The sequence below is a fragment of the Megascapheus bottae genome, chromosome 5 (genome assembly GCF_031878675.1).
Source record: "Megascapheus bottae isolate mThoBot1 chromosome 5, mThoBot2.hap1, whole genome shotgun sequence".
Classification (NCBI taxonomy): domain Eukaryota; kingdom Metazoa; phylum Chordata; class Mammalia; order Rodentia; family Geomyidae; genus Megascapheus; species Megascapheus bottae.
The window spans coordinates 78,040,402-78,060,593 of NC_143513.1; the positions used below are offsets into that span (position 1 = coordinate 78,040,402).

The 20,192-nt window shown below is 48.4% G+C and overlaps 1 protein-coding gene across 1 annotated transcript; it reads right to left on the reverse strand.

The window, feature by feature from the left end:
- Nucleotides 1-548: 548 nt before the first annotated feature.
- Nucleotides 549-12,191, reverse strand: LOC150063722 (TRPM8 channel-associated factor 2-like). The gene is made up of 7 exons (XM_090333452.1): nt 11,563-12,191; nt 7,404-8,395; nt 6,879-6,976; nt 5,627-5,840; nt 5,062-5,301; nt 3,673-4,010; nt 549-1,775 (listed from the first exon to the last, which is right to left on the reverse strand). Exons 1-7 carry the CDS (start codon nt 12,183-12,185, stop codon nt 1,521-1,523), a joined length of 2,760 nt encoding a protein of 919 aa, XP_090189578.1. The 5' UTR covers nt 12,186-12,191; the 3' UTR covers nt 549-1,520.
- Nucleotides 12,192-20,192: the final 8,001 nt, after the last annotated feature.

Genomic DNA, 20,192 nt, shown 5'->3' on the forward strand with positions numbered 1-20,192 from the left:
TTGCTCACCCACACCAAAAACCATACAAAACTTGCTCATAGTAGCGAACTATTCCCAAATATAAAAATGTAAATATGTATCAACATAGATGAACTGAGTGAATCATTGTTCTATTAGGCAGAAATGAAAGTCAACTCCATTTCTATGTGGCACCCCCAAAGAAATTCACAAACAATATCTGTCACCAGAAGGAAGTCATAAAAGATGACATTGAAATAGAACCTTATCATATTTTTATAAAACTTAAAATCAACTCACTATAAACTGTGGTTCAAGGTTGTGTACACAAGCAGTAAACCTGAAAGGAAAACAAAGGAGAAACGTAGAGGCCTGGATGGCGTTCTACTTGGTGGTGGAAGCGGGGTTTATGGTGATGGGGGACTTGAGAAACACTGATTTATTGACAACAGTCTCTTAATATGATGCTGCCCTGGCGATCCGCTTTATAATTACTACTCTAATTGTACAGTGCCCTCGTTAGAGCTTGGTGAGGATGATTTATTTTAGGAGGATCACAGCCCATGCCTGGCCTGAAAGTGAGACACCATGTTAAAATCAGTCAGTACAAAACTGGAGGTAAGATTCAGTGGGGCAAGCTTGCCTCGCAAGCACTTGAGTTTCAAACCCCACTACTTGCAAAGAAGAAAAATATAACAAATGGGGGGAGGAGGGGAATGGTACTAGGTTGCATTTTATGACCCTAAACAATCCAACTTCAGCTTTTAGATCATGTTATGATCTGTTTAGGAGCCATAACAACATACATAAAAATGTGCTGTGTTTCAACTTTGTTTTTTTTTTGCTTGACTTAAAATATTTTTCAACTTTTTAAAAGTCCATTTTAAAACAAACCATGCTACTTTCTGAATGTATCTTAAGGCTTTTCCTTCAGTTTCCCAGTCTCATCCCAGATGAAGACATTCCTCACCTTTTCTACTAGTTTTTTTATTAGAGGGGGTGAGAACGCAGTCATAAAATTCAATGCAAATCCTACAACATTAAGAAGACTGCCGAGCGGGGGGGATTGTAAGGAAGAGATAGGGAGCATGATGAAAGGGGGACACTGATCAAGACCCCTTACATTAAGGGGTCTTGCTCTTTTGAATGGCAAATCCTTCATACAGCTACTTAATGATGACTTCTAGAAAGCTCAGAAAACAAAAATAAATGTGGTTAGAGAAAAAAAAATAGATAACACCACATCTAAACTCCCAGTTCCTACTCCAGGATTTCATTATGTGTCAGGGGGTTCCTCTGTGCTTTCAGTTAAACATTTCCTGGACAGTTGAAAGTAGATACTAGTGAAATCAAAGGAAATTATCATATTGTAGACAAGGCTGAGATGATGGCGTCATAAAGGGATTTTTCTTCACATTAGTTGTCCTCATGAGACTTTCTCATGGAACGATTGTCAAAACAAGAAATGACATGGCTAGGAAGAGCGCTTCAAGGCCCTGAGGGTGGCAAGCTGGATCACAGGGGGATTGTTTTCCTTCCCCTGTCCCCTTGCTCTGTGCCTTCTACTCCTTCGTATCCAGGTACATGACCATGGGATGTTCCAACCAACAGGGCAGGCTGGCCAGGCTATCGGCCACTTCCTTCTGCACAGGCCAACCCCAGGCCTGAAAGAAGGGGACCAGATTCTTCTGCACTTTTTCAGAGAACTTCTTCACCCAGAGATTCATCTTGCTCCTGTTGTCATCAGGGAGGCCAGAAAGAGTCTGATAGTCGGCAAAAAGCTGGGTAAATGGTTCCCAGCCAAAGGTTTCCTGCAGCTGCAAAGAGAAAGAAGGGAAAGAAATAGTCAGGTGGAACAAGGCATATTCTGCAGTATACTGCGTTTGCTGTAATGGCTGCCCCTTTGTCCATCGGCTCCATTCCTCTTCTGGGGCCCATCTTTCTACTGTACTCTCCACTCTCCCCTCCCCTCCCCCCCCCCCACATAACTTCCATGGCTCACTCCAGCTCCCTGTCATCAAACAGCCTAGCAGAGGGGCTCATGGAAAACATGATATGTGGGAAAGGAAAACATTCAATAAATGACAGTTCTAGTCTTATCTGTATCAACACATAATCTCAAATGTTAAGTGTTTTCCTCAGTGTCAGGACAAGCTTGGGCCTGACTGAGACTGGAAACCACCTCATCCTTTTCCTTTTGTTGGTTCGAGACCAGGACTTGAACTCAGTATCTGAGGCTTTTGCCCATTGGCTGGCAATCTACCACCTGAGCCATGCCTCCAACCCTGAAATGACCAAATCCTAATTATTTGGCCTATCAGTGTTGGTGACTTCCAACACTTTGTAGACATGATCATAGCATTTTTTTAAGCCATTTCTGACCTTTGATTACCTTTAAGGTAAGCCTTGCTCAGTACCTTACTGTTCATCTGTTCTTAACAGGTTGGTCTTTCAGTCTCCCTGACCATAACTTATTAATTAATGCATCAATAAATTAAACTTCATCACATATGATTTAGCGACGATATGCCAGAGTTGGTGCTTGATAAAAAGGATGAAGAGCTTCTGCTTCTCCAGAGGACACAGGTCAATGGGAGTGACGGGTATGAAGATAGGCAGGAATCCACTCACCGAGGGAGTGAGTGGGTGGGCAGGCTGGAGTAAGGTTTTAACTGACACTTTAGTGACAATCTACCATTAAAGTTTGATGATCTCTAGGGCCACAGACTGGCTGAATAAATAAAGAATATAGAAACTGTGTGGAAACATCTGGGTTTGGTCTTCATTCATATGAAAGGAAGGAAGAAGGGAGGAGGAGAGAAGAAAAGATGAAGAGTGAGACCCGGAGAAGGAAGAGGAACAGGAGGAAGGAAGAAAGGAAGGAAGGAAACGAGAGGATCTTCAATCAAAAAAAGATCATTAAAGACAGGATGCAAAAGGGCAGGGCTTGCCATTAGCTTCCAAGCTTTAGTTCTAAGTTTTTCATTACACGAAGGGCATTTGCATGAAGCTGTGGAGGGCAGGCCACCACCCCTACCAATAGAACTGTGGTTATACACAAGAGGGCTCAGATCCTGCTCACGAGGGCTGAAACAGAAAGCAGAACCGGGAATGGAGAGAAGTAGGTGTTTATTTCATCGGAAATAGGCTCAAATCATGACTTCTGTGTTGCCCTATTGGGTTTAGGAGTTGTTTCTTTAAAATGTACATTGATTCAGATGGGTGAGAGAAGTCTGGGACCCTTACAAATCTCCTATAATGTTCTCCTGCGGTCAAATCTTTGTTCTCATATCAAGATGCTAACACTCATGGGACCCATAGACCCATAAAGCTAAGTGGAAGAAAACACAAGAGACAATGACTGCTGTGGAAGCTTATTAGGAGATCAAGGACCAAACCAGCAGGAACCGTGGACGGTGACTGAGGAACTGTGACTCAGTCTCAGCATGTCTCACTCAGGGCTTACGTAAACTCCTCACCGATGTGCTAGACAAGAGACACTAATACATTTTTCATTTCTCTTGCTCTGCCGCCTCACTGTGAGTGAGCAGGACGGGGGTGATTCTCATGGTGCAGACCCAAGGGCACGCACCACACAGCCCTGTGTCGCACACTGAGGGGATGTGGGGTCCCAGGCTGGGTGAAACCCTACAGGAGATGGAGAATGAAAGATGTGGAATGCCCACGAAGGCACCCCCGATTTCTGCTCAGTACCTGCAGGTACGTTTCCAAAGCCGTCCAGACATTCCAGTTACACAAGGGGGCGCCTTTGCTCAGATGTGCCTTGATCCTCTCTTTCCTCTCGGAGGGTCTCAGAGCGCAGTGGGCCAAGGCCCGGGGGATACCCAGGACGGTCTCATGCACGTACACTGACCACAGGTTGCAGGTGGCCTCGGTGGTGTGCGGGGGGAACTCCCACTCAGGACACTGTTGGTTGTGGCCCAGCTCGTGGATCGCTCCCCACAGACCTCTGCTTTTCATGCTCGGCTCGTGGAGGAGCTCCTGCACGGACTCCAGATGGCACATGACGGGATACCCCGAGTGCATCCAGCCTGGGGGTAGAGAAGGCAGAGCTGCCACATGGAGGCAAGCGCCACGCCAACCTCCCCCCTCCACTTCTTGCCACCCTGGAGCGTTTCCCCACCACCCCCAGATGTCTCCACCCATCGCACAACGCCTCTGTTGGTTGAAAAGTAGATGGCTGTACTGTAGCACCTCCTTCTTGTCCCACCCGCTCCTCCAATCTCTACTCCTGAGACTACAGGAATGCACCCCACGTAGTGAGCCTTGCTGGAATCCGGGGCTTCCTTTGTGGGTCACCTGTCTACCTGAGGTCTCACAGGCCAGGCCAGGCTCAGATTACTGCCATCTAAATTTGTACTCCATGACAGAAATTGCTTCATCTTTTTTTTTTTAATAGATAAGTTGAAATTCAAAGCAACCTTCCCATGTTGGAAGCAGAGTTCTTGATTTCCTTCCTGTGCTGCTTCACTTTCAACCACTCAGGACCTGGTGCATTATTCTGTTTCCTCATCCATTCTCAATGCAGACTTCAGGGTTAAAAAAAATAGTTCATTTACACACTCTCCTTGAAATAACCTCCACGGATATTAGTGACCGCTCAATACCAGTTTTCTGAGACTGACCTACTGTCCTATGACTCTTGTAGACAGCAATAATTTACCTTGTATCGGTAAACATCTTTTAGCTCTGTCATGGTCCAGGTCTTTGGTGTCTTTGTCCTGCTCAATTACACTTTACTAAAAAGATTATACTTTAATGATCTTGGCTATTAAGTGAAATGCAGGTCGGGTGCAAAGGCTCATGCCTGTAATCCTGGCTACTTTGGGAGGGAGAGACTGGGAGGATTTGGGTTCAAAGTGAGTGAGATGACATCTCAATCAATAAGGCTGGGTAGGGTGGCTCATGCCTGCTACCCCCACCTGCATGGGACACACAAACAGGAGGATCATGGTCCCAAAAGGAAAAGGAAAACAGGAAGGGGTGTGCCTCTAGACCTCTGGCCTGACAACCATGAGAGCCTGTACCACCAAATTTAAAACAGAATGGCCAAGTAGTGGGGGCGCTCCCCAGGATACCCACCGGCTGAGATCTGCACGTCGGCCACAATCCGCTCAGGCCTGTGGAAAGGGAAAGGCTGGGCCGCTAGCCTGGCTATGGATTCCATCATCTGATCCCAGAGCTGGAGCAGAGGCGCCGGGTCCTCCAGGGTCTGCAGGTGGGTTGTTGGCACGGTCAGGATGATGTTATCTGTGGCCAGCTCACCCCAAGGGGCCAGGCTCTCCTGGACACTCTCCCTCCACTCCTCCCGGGAAGTCGCACCTGGAAGAAACACCAGCCTGCCACACACGACCCTGACTTCTCTTGGAGCCGACAAACTACAACTTGAACTCTGCCAGGACGACGCTGAAATCATGAGCTACTTTCCCCTGGGCCACTAGGCTGTGGCAAGGAGAGAAACTTCCAGATCTCCTTTCTGCTCCTCCCTGCCCAGAAGTCTCTACGGACACAGGGTGTTCTGTATCTCTACTCTCATTGCTAACAGTTCTCCTCTTTCTCTCTGCCGGCCCTTCTTCCGCTCTCCCTGGAGCAGCCAGCCCAGTCACCACCGTGTCTGCAGCTCTTCCTCCCCATCCTGTCCACTCACCCAGCTTGTAGTAGGGGGCAGGCACAGCTCTCCTGATGGTGACAGGCACTGGGCCCAGTTGGCAGTGCTTGGGCACGATGATGTACAGGAGACCACCCCAGAGACAGGACACGGACCGCTCGGTCCTGTCCAGGCAGCACTGGTGAGTGACCACGGGGGCCCGAGACAGCTGGCTGGAGTTGGTCAGGTCATCGGTGTGGCAGCCAATCTGTACCTGGATAGATGGGGCCACCATTCATGGAGGGGTGTGTGTGTGTGTGTGTGTACTGTATATGTGTATGTGAGTATGTATGTGTATACATGTGTGGAGGTGTGTATGTGTATATGTGGAGGGGTTTATGTATATATGTGTGTGGGTATCTATGTGTAAGTATATGTGTGTGCATGTGAAGTGTGTGTGTGTGTGTGTGTGTGTGTGTGTGTGTGTGTGTGTGTAGGGAAGAAGGGAATTGGACTGCCCTTTTCTACTAGTGAGCAACACACACACTCCAAGGTCATGTAGACTTAAAAGTATATTGTATTCCTTTCTAGTAATAAAAGGAGCCAGACAGAGGCTAGAGCTCAGGCATGACCTGGTGAGACACTGTGAATAATCATAACACTGAGGCCCACAGTGGTGGGGGGGCACGGCGCGGCATGGCATTGTGTTATCTTTCTACCAGGCAGAATCCTATGCCAAAGCAGCAGAGCGAGAGTGAGTCCTCTGCTGCCAAGGAACCCGGAGATCTCCACTGGCCCTGGTCAACAGAGGCTGGGCCATGTGGCTCAGGGAAAAGCGCCTGTTCCCCTTTCTTCCTCCCCTCCCCCCGTTCTGCTTTATCTGCCACCCTGGGCTCGCCTGGGTAGAAGCAGGTGAGCTCTGGAGAGAATGTGAACACATCAGAGCCCCTAAATTGAAACTCTCCATGAAAAGCATAGTATGAGGAGATGTGGGCAGCTCAGTGAAGAAACCCTATGTGTGTCCAGGTGAGGAGATAAAGCTCAGAGAGCCCGGGGCTGGCAGGAGGAGGGTGGGTGCAGTTAGGAGCCTGTGGGCAGGGAAAGCAGCTTCTTGTGGAACTCAGGCTGAGGATGCAGACCTGGCTGTGGCCCTGGTGGCGGGGCTTGCTTCAGTCACTCACAGAGGCTGTGGGAAATGTCGCAGCTCTACCCACAGATGCTGAGATGGGCAGTGTGGTCCCTCCCTGTGCCCCTGGAAGCCATGAGTGGGTGAGGAAGCAGGAAATGGCTGCCCAAGGGGGTCTGGCCTTACCTTTAGGCCAGCAGATGCAGCAGCTTGTGACAAGGACACCTCCGCACTTTGTCCTTCTGGGAGGTACAGCCCAGTGCTCACCCAGGCTTCGCTGTCACCTGAAAGAGTCCAAGAGAAGGCAGAGTTCTCTGCTCCCACTGGGACTCCACTTCTAGCCTCCCACTTGGGAAGCGTCCCCCTGCTGAGTTCTGCCAGCCACACTCCCTGGACTTATAATTTGGATAGGGTCTCAGGTCTTGGCTGTAGGCTGGCCTTGGATCAGCTTCTACCTTTATCTCCTCCAGGCTGACATTATAAGCATGAAGAACAGGAACTGCCTTACTTTTATGTCCAGTCCAGCCTTGAACCTTCACCCTTTCAATCTCTACCTCCTATCTCCTAGGACTTAAATGGAACTCTAAGCCCCCATCTTCCTGAAAATACCCAAGTAAAGCATAGAGCTGGCCTTTCTGAAGGTCAACACCTCCAAGCCCTTCAGAAATCAAGCCCCAGCCTGGGATTGCAGTGAGCACAGCTCACCCCTACCTGGGTTGTTTCCATCGATCTCCACAGTGATGGGATGGTCTGACGGGGACAGTCTGGAGGAGCAGGTCCAAGGACCAAGGCCCTGGACCAGCTGGGAGCAGTCAGTCCCCGAGTGTGCCAGCTCTGTGGCTAGACAGAGCACCGTGGCCTCACAGGAGCCCTTGGCTACCGGATTTTCCTTGCTCACATTCGGGAGGCCAGCTTGTGTCAGCATCTTCCTGAGCAGCCGATGCAGGGATGTGTAGGCAGGAAGCCCCTCTGCAGGAATCTGAAGGAAGGCCGCCCCGTCTACCCCCAACCTGGCCAGATAGCTCTTTTCCATGGTGTCCTCACCACTGTTCAACACTGTCTGGAACTCAGCCAGCGCCTTGCGAAGGTGGTAGCTCTGCATGTGTGGAGTAGGGGCGGGGAAGCGGCCCGGGCTGAGGGTCCGAGGCAGGATGCTGAGACCGAAGCAGTTGGCGATGACGTTTCCAGGGAAGCTAGCCATCGGGTTGTGGCCTGGGTTCTGGGAAGCCCACCACCAGGCTTGCCCACCCATCAGCAAGCCCCCGCCTTCAGCCACAAACTCTTGGATCTTCTTGGCCTCCCCATCACTGTAAGCCACACAGCAATAGACACACAAGGCTTTGGTTAGCTGGGACTCCAGGGTGCAGTCTAACTCATGCTCCAAAAGCAACGAGTGCAGCTTTTTAAGACTTGTGTTCACCCCAACTTTACCCTTCCGGCCTCTGGCCAGCCAGCGAACAGCATTGAGCAAGAAAGGCCTCATCTTGGGAGCACAGAGCATGCCCTCGTGAGCAGCCAGGACCACGCGGCCACGGCCATAGTGGGCAGCTGCCAGGAAACAGCCTAGGGAGGTATCGAGTCCCACGGGGAAGGCCAGAGCCCCATGCACCAGCAACTGCGAGGGGACACCGCCTGACTTGATGTTCAGCTCAGAGATCCCGGCCAAGAGCTCCTGCTGGTCCTGTGTGAGCTCCGCGCCCCATCTGAGGAGACATGAGAGAGGAAGAGGCAAATGTCAGTATGAAGAGCTCACTTCATGGCTCCTGTCCACCTTTTCATTCCTGATCAATAACATTGGGGCCATAATTAAAAGGTTAAACAAATATCCATGTGGAATAAACTCCCAATTCAATCGTAGACATGAAAAATGTAGTTGTTGATGAAGAAAAACAGGTTTGGTCTGCGGATGTAGAGTTCACAGGGTGCAATTAAGAGGATCACGTTGATATAATTCAACCTGCCTGTTTCCTAATATTAGAATGTTAAACAAACAGGCTGGGACAAATTGGATTCATCCAGTCTCCCTGGTAACCAGAGCACCTTCCTAGCCCAGTTAGAAGGGAAAGAATTCCAAGTCTGTCTGTCTTGAGAGTGAGGGTCCAGGCCCTGTAGCTGCTCACTCATTATTGACAGGTACCCTTCCTAAGATATAAATGAAAGTCTAATGGTTCTGACTTCCCCACAATAAAAGGCTTTCTAAATTAAAAGAGACAGACCCAGCAGGTGCATCATCTATTCCAGCTAATTATTGCCTAGGTATATACAATTATAGTGCCTAGAATCATTATCTTGTAGCGATAAACAAAAAAGCAATGCACTGTGACAAAAGCAGGGCACAGTGAGAGTCACAGCCTGCAACACATAGGAGCAATGCTGTAGGATTTCATTTCCTACGCAGGCTTCATCCTGCCTGAGTAAAATAAACTGCAACATGGTGAATGCACCCATTATAGGAGGGCCTTCACTATATATGGACAGACACAGTCACCGACATCTAGACCCCAAATATCCAACACTGGCTTTAGATCTGTCTTTCACAACTCAGTAAATGTCAATATGGTCTTTAGGCAATTCAAACCCCAAACCTCAACTCCGTTTTCTCCTCTTCTTCCATATCCATCCCAGCAGCCAAGTCTGCCAATAATATTTCAGAGTATACAGTGCAGGTTGCCCCTAGCAGCTCCACTATGGCCACTGCAGTGGAAGCCACAAGCTGTGTGGCCTACTTTAGTGGCTTCCTGTTCAGCTTCTCCATCAATCATGTCACCTGAGTTCTCAGACTCACATACACATAAAGAGATAAATCTTCTGCATAGATTCTCTATCTTCTGTCCTGAAGAGAGTAAGATCTATGGGTCTAGCTGTGATGATCTTTCTTGCATGACTTTGTACCCTTCTGATCCTTGTTCATGCAGCTCCAACCATTTTGCTTTCTTAGATGTTCCTGGAAGGTACCCAGCCAGCTTCTGTTTGTGGTTTTAGCTCTGGCTCCTTGCTTGGCCTCCATTCTTCTTTAATTTTTTTTTTTTGCCAGTCCTGGGCTTGAGCTCAGGGCCTGAGCACTGCCCTTGGACTTTCTCAAGGCTAGAGCTCTACCACTTGAGCCTCAGCACCACTTCTGGCTTTTTTTCTATATGTGGTACCGAGGAATCGAACCCGGGTCTTCATGCATGCTAGGCAAGCACTTTAACCACTAGGCCAAACTCCCGGCCCTCCATTCTTCTTTTAATGGTTGTATATACCATTCATTCTCTCTCTTCTTTCAGGTGTCCTTCCAAACATTTCCTTTCAGAGATGCCTTTCAAGCTGACCATTTGCTTGTTTGCAGGTAAAGCCACTGCCCCCTGTTTGTGGCCCAACCTTAGTGCTGTAGGAAGTTGCATTACCTGGACTTATCCCCCGCCCCACCCATACTGGTGGCTTCATCCCATAAGAAGGAGAGATAACTGACTAGAAGGCAGAATAAAGGATTCCAGCTCTGGTCAGGCTGACCTCCCACCTTGGGATCCAGCCCTGTTGGACACTGCTAGCTGCAGCTCCGTTATGTACAAGGTGGCCACGCTACCTGTAACACCACCCCCTCCACTGTCGGTCCTGATGTAGCTGATGTCCTTGTGGGGGTTCCTACTTTTCCATCAACTGTACCATCAATCCTGCATCTTGAATCCCTCTCTTTGCAACATCATTCAATTTGAATACAGTGTTATTGACAAGTCTTCTGACACACCCTTCCTGAAGACACTAAATAGAATAGCTGCCACTCTCCTCTTCCTCACAGGCTTACTATAAAACTTGCTTCATTCTCCACCCCACCCCCTTTTTTTTGGCCAGTCCCAGGACTTGAACTCAGGACCTGAGCACTGTCCTTGGGCTTTCTCAGGGATAGGACTCATCACTTGAGCCACAGCACCACTTCTTTTTCTATGTGTGTGCTACTGAGGAATTGAACTCCAGTTGTTGTGCATGCTAGGCAAGCAGTCTACCACTAGGCCACGCTCCCGGCCCTTCCCCATTATTAACGTCTGACAGAATACTTGTTGATTAGTTCCCTAGATCTCCACTGGAAGTCAAGCTTCATGGGAAGCACGGTTTGTCTGTGTTGTGCCGTGCTGCATTCTCAAGTGTCCAGAGCAGGGACTGGCTTATGCTAGCTGCTCACACAGAGAAATGCCCTTCCCGTTCTTTCTTTCTTTTTTTGTATACCAATATGAATTTTTTATTAAAGAATTTATTAACATTGATTTTTACATCATATTTCAAATGACGTATTTAACAAACAAGTATTCAAGAAGGGAGTCTCTATATATAATCACTGGAACCTAGATTTTAGAACATACTTAAAATTAGGCTGAGGGTTTGTATGTCATAGACATATTAATTTATGTAATAAAACGTTATGTCTATAGAGTCATAGATTCTTATGTTATGTAGTTGTGTTTATATTTCCAGTACCATGTTCATAGCATTGGGTACGCAAATATTGAGTCCTTGCTCTTGTACTGTTTGGATCTAATAGCCACATTTTGTTCCTTTTTCCTTGAGTTGTTTCACTCAACATGATTCGTTCTAGATTCATCTACTTCCCCCTTCTGTTTTCTTAAGAAACTGATAGGCAGGGATAGAGTGGCACATAAGATGAGCTTTTCTGTAAAGCTGATTATTTCTTGGCCTGGAGGAAGGACTGCTTGGCAGTGAAGGCTGGCCTCTCTTGAGTCTTGGTACATTTCAATTATCCTCCTTTTGATCTGTGGTAGTCCCAAAATGGAGTAAAAATATACCATCCATATGGAAATAGAAGCTCACTGAGGAAGACAATTCAGCATGATTATAAAACACAATTCAGACTCCCCAGTGGGGAACACACACTCACCTGACGTGGAGTGGAATCTTTGGCACCTTCTTAGAGACCTTGAAATGGCCTACGTCACCATAGACATCAGTGAAGTACACTCCTGCCACACTTGTCACCTGGTTTCCGGGGAAGGAGGACAGCACTTTGTCACAGCCATGCTGACTGGCCCAGTACCAGGCTTGGCCTCCAATGAGCATGCCTCCTCCGCATTTCATAAACCGGATCATTTTCTCAGGCACGATGTCACTGTAGGCATTGGTGCAGTAAACTCCGAAGGACTTTCCAGGTCGTGGCACAATTTGCGTGTCGATGCCAGAGTCTTGCAAAAGGTTTGCTAGTGATGCCAGGGATGGATGCACTGCTACAGGAGCCCCAGGAGAAGGCTGGAGCCAGCCCACAGCATTAAGAAGAAACGGAGCCAATCCAGAATGCAACAGGTAGCCTTCATGAGAGACAACTACTAGGCGGCCTTGGCCATAGGAGGAGGCGGCAATGAGCACCTGGCCCTGGTCATTCACCATCACGGGGAAGGCAGCCTCTCCAATGAGGAGGAGCTCGCTGGGAACCGGGCCTCTGGGGAGGTCCCAGCTCTTCACTCCATTCATGAGAGTTTCAAAGGCAGCAGCAGGAGATGTCTCCATGGTTTTGTCAGCAGCTGCAGAGGAAGCAAAAGCCCAGGTTGGGGTCAAAACAGTAGAAGACGGAGTATAAAAAAATAAAAATAACACCCAACAACTGCCAGGTCCTGGTAACTCATGCCTGTAATCCTAGCTACTAAGGAGGCTGAGATCTAAGGATTCTTGCTTGAAGTCAGCCTGGGCAGAAGGTCCATGAGACATTTTTTTTTTTTTGCCAGTCCAGAGGCTTGAACTCAGGGCCTGAGCACTGGCCTTGGGCTTTTTCCTCAAGGCTAGTGCAATGCCACTTGAGCCACAGCACCGCTTCTGGCTTTTCTATGTATGTGGTACCGAGGAATCAAACCTGGGTCTTCATGCATGCTAGGCAAGCACTCTACCACTAGGCCAAACTCCCCGCCCCCCAAGAGATTCTTATCTCCAATTAACTCTCAAGAACCCAAAAATGTAGCTGTGGCTCAATAGGCAGAGTGCCAACTTCAAGTGAAAAAGCCAAGTTGAAAACATAAGGTCCTGAGCTCAAGCCCAAGTAGGTAGAAACATACACACACACACACACACACACACGTACACAGAGAGAGAGAGACACACAAACACACACACACACACACACACACACACAGAGAGAGAGAGAGAGAGAGAGAGAGAAAGAGAGAGAGAGAGAGAGAGAGAGAGAGAGACAGAGACAACAATTCAACAATTAAAATACATTCACCCATGAAGATTCCACTGGGTTCTTCCCATGCTAACCACTGCTCTAGCACTGGAGACAAAGGAGCAAAATAGACAAGGAATCCTGCTAGATATTGCAGGATGTGAAAGACAATAAAGAAAAATGCAGCAATGAATAACTGAGATGAAAACAGTGAAGATGAGGCATGGAGCAACTGGAGACCCACTTTAGACTGAATCCTTGGAAAGTTCTGTGGCAAAGTGGCATTGAGCAGAACTAGAAAAGCCTCCCAGCAGGAGACACACCAGGTGACTGGCAAGCCCAGGGCCAGGACTGGGTCCGGCAGGGGTGGGTAGTTCAAGAAAAGGCCAAAGTTGAAGCATGCCAGCTGACTTGGTGTTTTATTTCTTTGGAAAACTTCAGTTATTCTGACAGCTTTCCAAGTATGTGTTTGAAATACCTTTCAATTGGTCATCTCTTCCCCAGTGGACTGGTCCCTACTTCAGTCTGGGAGGCAGCATTCTGCAGTTTCTAGACATTTTTTTTTAAGTGTTGATCCACACTGAGCTCATTACAGGCACGGGACAAACACTCCCACCGGTTCCTCAATCTCTGGGTTTCCCCAAGGGACATGGGTAGGGGACGTGGTGCGGCAGGGATCCCTAGCAACTTCTGTCACAGCGAGGCTCCAGTGCACTCAGATTCTCTCCCCTCCATAGGTAACAGTGAGATGGCAGACCCATGGGCAGTGCAGGTCCTCAGTGCAGCTTAGCAGCCCCTCAGATGTCCCCTGGGGACTGAACTCCACATCCCCTCTTGTTGGTCTCCTTCCCTTCCTTGCCTCATTCTCCCCATCTCCTCACCTGGCTTTCTGCTTCTCTACCTCATGCAGACAATCCCTGTATTGGAATTTGCATTGGAGGACAGCTTAAACTAAGTCAGCTACTAAAGGGGAGCTACATTTCATCCCTCCCTTTGCTGGTCCCTGCCATTCCTGTTGACAGTTACTTCCTTCAGCCAGTCTTCTCTCCATCTCTCTCCAATGCCAGTTCTAGTCTACATTCATATTTAGACTAAGACTGGGTTGCATCTGCAGGATGCATTCCAGTCTACAAGATTCATCCATAACCGTTCCCATCTACTTACTCCCCGGAAGGTGACATTAGCAGAGCCCTTCAGGTTTTATTTTATTTTGTTTTCAGGCTTCTGGGTCTGGAATTTGGTTATTTAGTAACCCCTCCACCCCAGGATGCATTCCAGTCTACAAGAGTCATCCCTAACCTCTCCCATCTACTTACTCCTGGGTAGGTGACCTTAGCACAGCCCTTCAGGCTTTATTTTATTTTGTTTTCAGGCTTCTAGGTCTTAACCCCTTCCCCCCCAGGATGCATTCCAGTCTACAAGATTCATCCATAACCTCTCCCATCTACTTACTTCCCGGAAGGTGACATTTGCAGAGCTCTTAGGTTTTATTCTATTTTGTTTGCAGGCTTCTAGGTCTGGCATTTAGTTATTTAGTGACCTCCCCGTCCCCCCCAGACAAATTTCATTTTTTGTCGGTTTGAGCTCAGGGCCTGAGTACTGTCTTTGGGCTTTCTCAAGGTTAGAGCTCTACCACTGGAGCCACAGCACCACTCCAGCCTTTTCCTATATATGTGGTACCGAGGAATGCAACCCAGGTCTGTGGGCCACACTGCCGGCCCCCACCCCCACGCCAGCCCGCACTTCTGTGGAATCTGCCCGGCTCCACCCCCCAGCCCCACGCCCTTCCCGTCTCCCACCGCCTGGGAAGTCGAGGTGATCAGCCTCTACGGCTCAGGACTGGAGGAGGGTAAGTGGAGGCAGATCCGCAGACCTGAGCTCCAGATGCGGGCTCGAGAACCTCTGAGAAGAGAATCCACGTCCTGGCGCCTTCCTAGCTTGGCAGGAAACTCACAGAGGAGCGAGCTGTCCCGGCAGGCCGCCCCGGGCGCCGTGCGCTTCCCCCGGGGACCGGCGGGCGCGGAGGAACCAGGGAGGCGTCCAGACACGCGCACCTCCACTTCCAGGAGGGAATCGTCTTCAGCATCCTTCGGGCACCTCTGGGAACCCAGGGCCCCCAGGGCCACCCGCCCGCCCGCCACGCCACTCAGGAAAACTAAACAACTTACTCCGGAGCGCCCGGATCCCCGCAGACCCGCGGACCCGCAGTCTGGACGGGCGGATCCTGCGGCCGCTGAGGTTCTCGGGGGCGGGGCAGCCAGGGCCCGGCCGCGAGGGGCGGGGTATCCAGAGGGCGTGGCTTCTCGGGGGCGTGGCCTCTCGAGGCGGGGCCTGGGGGCGGGGGCAGGGCAGCCAGGGCCAGTCCGCGGGGGCGGGGTCTCTTGGGGGCGGGGAATCCAGGGGCGGGGCCTCCTGGGGGCGTGGTCTAGGGGGCGAGGATTCAACAGGGCGGGGAATCCGGGGGCGGGGTCTCCTAGGGGCGGGGCCTCTCGGGGGCGGGGACACATAGAGAGGGGGCCTTTCAGGGACGGGTCCTCGGGGGCGGGGAATCTGGAGGTGGGTACACATAGGGAGGGGCCTCTTGGGGGCGGGGCTTCAAGGGGCGGGGCATCGATTGGGCGGGGTCGCGGGGATAGGCCTTTTGGGGGCGGGGTCTTCAGGGGCATGGCCTTGCCCTAGGGATGGGGTTTTCAAGGACGAGGGGCTGTTCTGGGGTGGCTTCCAGTAGGAGCAGAAGCACTGTGGAGACGTGTTGGGGGGCGGGACTTACGCGGGGGCGTGGCCGCACGGAAGGGTGAGGTGGGCGTGGCCGACACCGGGGCGTGGCATCGCAGGGGGCCGCACTGGGCGTGGCTTGCATGAGGCGTGGCCTCTCTGACAGGCTGCTTTACAGCACGGCCGAGCCGGGGCTGATTGGAATGGGTGGCTGTGAGGGCCGCTGCCTCGGGGTGGTGGCGTGTCTGGAGGAGGGAGTGAGGCTGGAAGGGGGCCTTCGGGGATTCGGGCTAGAGCAGCCCCGCCCCAGGCACAGCTTCCTTTCCGGATGTTGTCCGCCAACACACCATCTTCGGAGGCACGGCCCCCCCGCGGCTGCGCGGCCCGCGGCCCCCGCGGCCCCGGGCTCCCCCTGGTGGCCGCAGCCGGCCGTGCGCCCTCCGCGCTGCGCGCCGGCCCAGGGCCTTTTTGTGGTTAAAAGATTTCCTTTATGCAAGTCCCATATGTTCGCCCCGTAGGAGCGATGTGATTTGAGATTTAACCAGTTTTATCCTTATTTTTTTCTAAATTTTAATGTAGGTGTTCAGCTATACACTTAGAGTTCCCCTTGCGGTATCTCAAAGGTACTGATAAATTGTGCTGTATTTTTTATTTGATACTAGGAATTTTAAAACCACGAAAGTTAACTTTTCAATGTGTAGTATCTCCTCTTAATTGTGAATTTTATCCCATTATAATCTAATAAAGTACAGGAAGTGCTTCCCTTTTCCTTTCCCCCCTTTTTATTTAAAAAAAATGTATGAATGTCACACAAGATGCTGAGAAGAATGTTATATGCCACAGCTATTATCTGAAACATTCTGTAGGTTACTGTTAAGTCCATGTGATCTTCGATGCAATCTAACTTAGAAGTTTCTTTCCTGATTTTTTTTTTCTGGATGACTTATCTATTGAGAATTAGGTTTGCATTTACCTATTATTCTTGCTTCTGGTCATTTACTTAATAATCAGCGATATTTGCTTTATGAAATTGTTTATACCATCATTCGGTACATGCATATTCACAATTATTGCATTTCCTTGTTAGATCGCTGCCTTTATTGATAAATCATGACCAGCTCTTCTGGCTGATTTTGGCTTAAAGTGAACTTTGTTGGACTTGCTGGTTATATCATTTCTGGATCTTTTCCCCCTTTTTTTGTGTGTGGTTTTGTCTATTTCTGACCAAAGGATCACAGAAGAACTTGCAGTAAAGGAGAGACAATAATTAACCTCAAGAAACAGATGTCATCCGTGGGCAGAGCTGAGTGGGGGACATTACATTGTGAGATCTGTCTGAGAAAGTTGACAAGTATTCATGCCACTGCAATTTCTCGATAGCACTACAAGTAAGGAAATGTGTAAGCCAGATTTTGAGAGACGGCCTGGGCCTCACGAAATTCAACAGTATTTAAGAAATACCACATACACCGTAATTGCCTCCTCACCATCTAATCTCTACACTTCCTGTCTTTTTCAAACCAAATCCTATTTTTCTGCCGAGAATCCACCTCTCCCTTCAGAAGGGGTGGGGTGGGAGGGAGAAGAATGAAGCCATTTCAAGTTGTAAAGGTAAGTCTAAATATTAGCGTCTGTCAAATAAATGTATGTCTTTTGCATTTCCATAAGTAGCTTTCCCTGGGTTATTCATAGTCAATACATAAATACTACCATACTTAATTATCCAGCGCACAAAAGACACATACAGAAACTAAAGTTATAGCTACCAGTGCATATTGTTTAGGGTTTTTTTGGGGGGGGGAATTCTGTGCAAATGTTTATGCAGTAATTTCAGGTTATCACTAATCAAGCACAGGGGCTCCTTCCTAATTGTGAATTGAAAGCTCTCTGTAGTCTTTCAATTACTTTTAGTCACAGACTTGACTTCATAAGGTCCTGTATATTCTTTCCCTTAAGGACATTAAGAATCTGGAAGGGATTAGCCTCCTTCTAATTTAGGCATGGAAATGTTGGGTCCACCTATGTGCATGGCCTGATGTGAGTCACTGGGGAGGTTTACGAAGTCACTATTTAAGATGATCCAGAGCAGGTGTCTACAGCTGTCTTAAGAAGAAGTAATGCGGTGGTCACAAAAGCACTGCTCTCAGATTTCCAACTGCAGGGTGTGTGCATGCCAGGTGGCCCCAGCTGGTGGGTTCTGGAATCCTTGGCCCCATGGCCACACTGCCCAAGGGCTTTTCCCAGCCAATGATTAAGGGTGATTGCAAGGAGATCTGGGGTTGTGCTGATGGATAATTCTGGCTCCAGGACTCCCCAGGGGCCTTCAAGAAACTTCCCACTGCAGTACAAGCCTTTCTTGCTTCTTCTCTCCTCCCTAGGGTTAAGTCTACACTGAAGTCTGATTCTGTGCCTGGCATCCTCTGGTTCCCTCTTCATATTCTATCTAAGGCTGCCCTTCAGAAACCTCATTTTAAGAATGTATTCATAACCACTGATACATTCTTAAATTTTCGATCCTTTCTCCATTTCTGCCTCCTGGAAGATCCAGAATAATATAATGATTATTATAATCATCACATAACTCTTACATGTGTTCATTAAAAATTGTGTTATGGTGGGAATGAAGGAAAAGTTATTGAGATTATTTATGAAAGACTTACCCTATGACATGTTTCATTATTTAGTACATGTATGAAAATGCTTATATTACAGCAGTTTCTCTCCAGGAGCAAATATCTGCCTGATTCTTTGTCAGAAACAACAGAGCTTGTGGTGATTGCTTCTCTTGATAGGTGACAAGTTCTAATTCAGAGTTATAAAATATTTGATGTGTTTCTCTGGTGTATTCATGAAGTTAAACTGAACATATTTTTTTTTTTTGCCAGTCCTGGGCTTGAGCTAAGGGCCTGAACCCTGTCCTTGGACTTTCTCAAGGCTAGAGCTCTACCACTTAGGCCTCAGCACCACTTCCGGCTTTTTCTATGTATGTAGTGCCAAGGAATCGAACCAGACTCGTCGCGCATGCTAGGCAAGTACTCTACCACTAGGCCAAACTCCTGGCCCAGAACATACATTTTGTGTGTCAGTTCTGGAGCTTGAACTCAGGACTTGTGCACGGTCCCTGAACTTTGGTGCTCAAGGCCAATGCTCTTACCACTGAGTCACAGGATCATTTCTGGTTTTCTGGTGCTTAATGAGAGAGAAGACTCTCATGGACTTTTCTGCACAGGCTGGCTGTGAACCTCAGTCCTAAGATCTCAGCTTCCTGAGTAGTTAGGATTACAGGCATGCGCCACTGACACTGGATGAATTTACATTCTTTTGTGCCTATATCACAGATATTCGGGCCATAGAAGGCTGGAACCAATAATAGTCCCATCATAGAGAAACAAATGAGTGTCTGTACAGTCCTTCTACCAAGGGATTATGGGATGGGGAGTGTCTTTTTACCTTATTTTTTTTTCACAACTATAGGTCGAATAGGATTTACGCCAAACATCATTGTCAACATTACATCTGTGAACCAGCTGTCTTCCTCCTTTTTTATATAGTTAATTCCCTATGAAGAGCTAAGGTTAAATCTGCTCCAGCTAGTGAGAACAGCAATTAAACAATAAGCTCATATTGTTTATTGTTTTTTGGACTATTAAGTCTTAAGGCCTACTATTAATCTCCTTTGCCAAAGAGGCAAAGAAGGCTATGAAGACAGCTAGTATAAAAATAGAAATGCTGTATCTGAAAACACTAAAGCTGGGCTGGGAGCATGGTGTAGTGGTAGAGTGCTTGCTTAGCATACACAAAGCCCTGTGTTTGATTCCTCTGTGCTACATACACAGAAAAAAGCCAGAAGTGGTGCTGTGGCTCAACCTAGCCTTGAGAAAAATCAAGGACAGTGCCTCCCCCCCCCCCCGCCCCGTAGCCCCAGGACTTGGAGAAAAAACAAAACTAAACTAAACTAAACTGAAGTCGGAGTTGCTGCCACTACCTATTTCCTTAGTGTAGAGTAAAGGAAATTAGCATCTGGGCTCTTGGCTCTCATTGGATGCACAGAATCTTCCAAGAGCCCTGGCACAGGGTACCTGCTGGTTGTTCTCGGCCCTGGGCCTGCAGGGCGGTCTGGAAAGAGTTTGTATTTGTGTCTCTGATCATCTTATCCTCAAAAAACAAACCTGTGTCTGTCCCACAAGTTCTATCATGCAGTCTCCATTTTATTTTTGGAATACTCTAAGACTTAGAAAGGTCACAAATAGTTTTTGGCACTCTCTAAAAATAATCTTTGGTCAAAATGTAAGCAGTTCATGGAAATAAATCTTGAGTACTTCACATGCATTTCTTAATCATATACAGTTTAGGTTCAGTATATTTCAAATGAACAGAAGTAACTTTGGTTTTGTTTTGTTTTGTTGGTTGTAGAGCTTGAACTTTGGTCCGAGGTGCTGTCCCCAAACTCCTTTTGCTCAAGGCTAGCATTCTATCACGCTGAGCCAGAGTTCCATTTTCAATTTCCTGGTGGTTAATTGCAGAAAAGAGTCTTCCCTGCCTGGCTTCGAACCACAATCCTCAAAATACAATCTACTGAGGAACTAGGATTACCTGCATGAGCCACCAGCACCTGGCCTGGAATTAACTTTAATAGCTCATAG

Coding starts and splice junctions, on each gene's coding strand:
- LOC150063722 (XM_090333452.1), bottom strand. CDS start 12,185: ATGGAGACATCTCCTGCTGCTGCCTTTGAAACTCTCATGAATGGAGTG. Junction 8,396..11,562: donor AAGATTCCACTCCACGTCAG/GTGAGTGTGTGT, acceptor ATGTCTCCTCAG/ATGGGGCGCGGAGCTCACAC. Junction 6,977..7,403: donor GATCGATGGAAACAACCCAG/GTAGGGGTGAGC, acceptor GGACTCTTTCAG/GTGACAGCGAAGCCTGGGTG.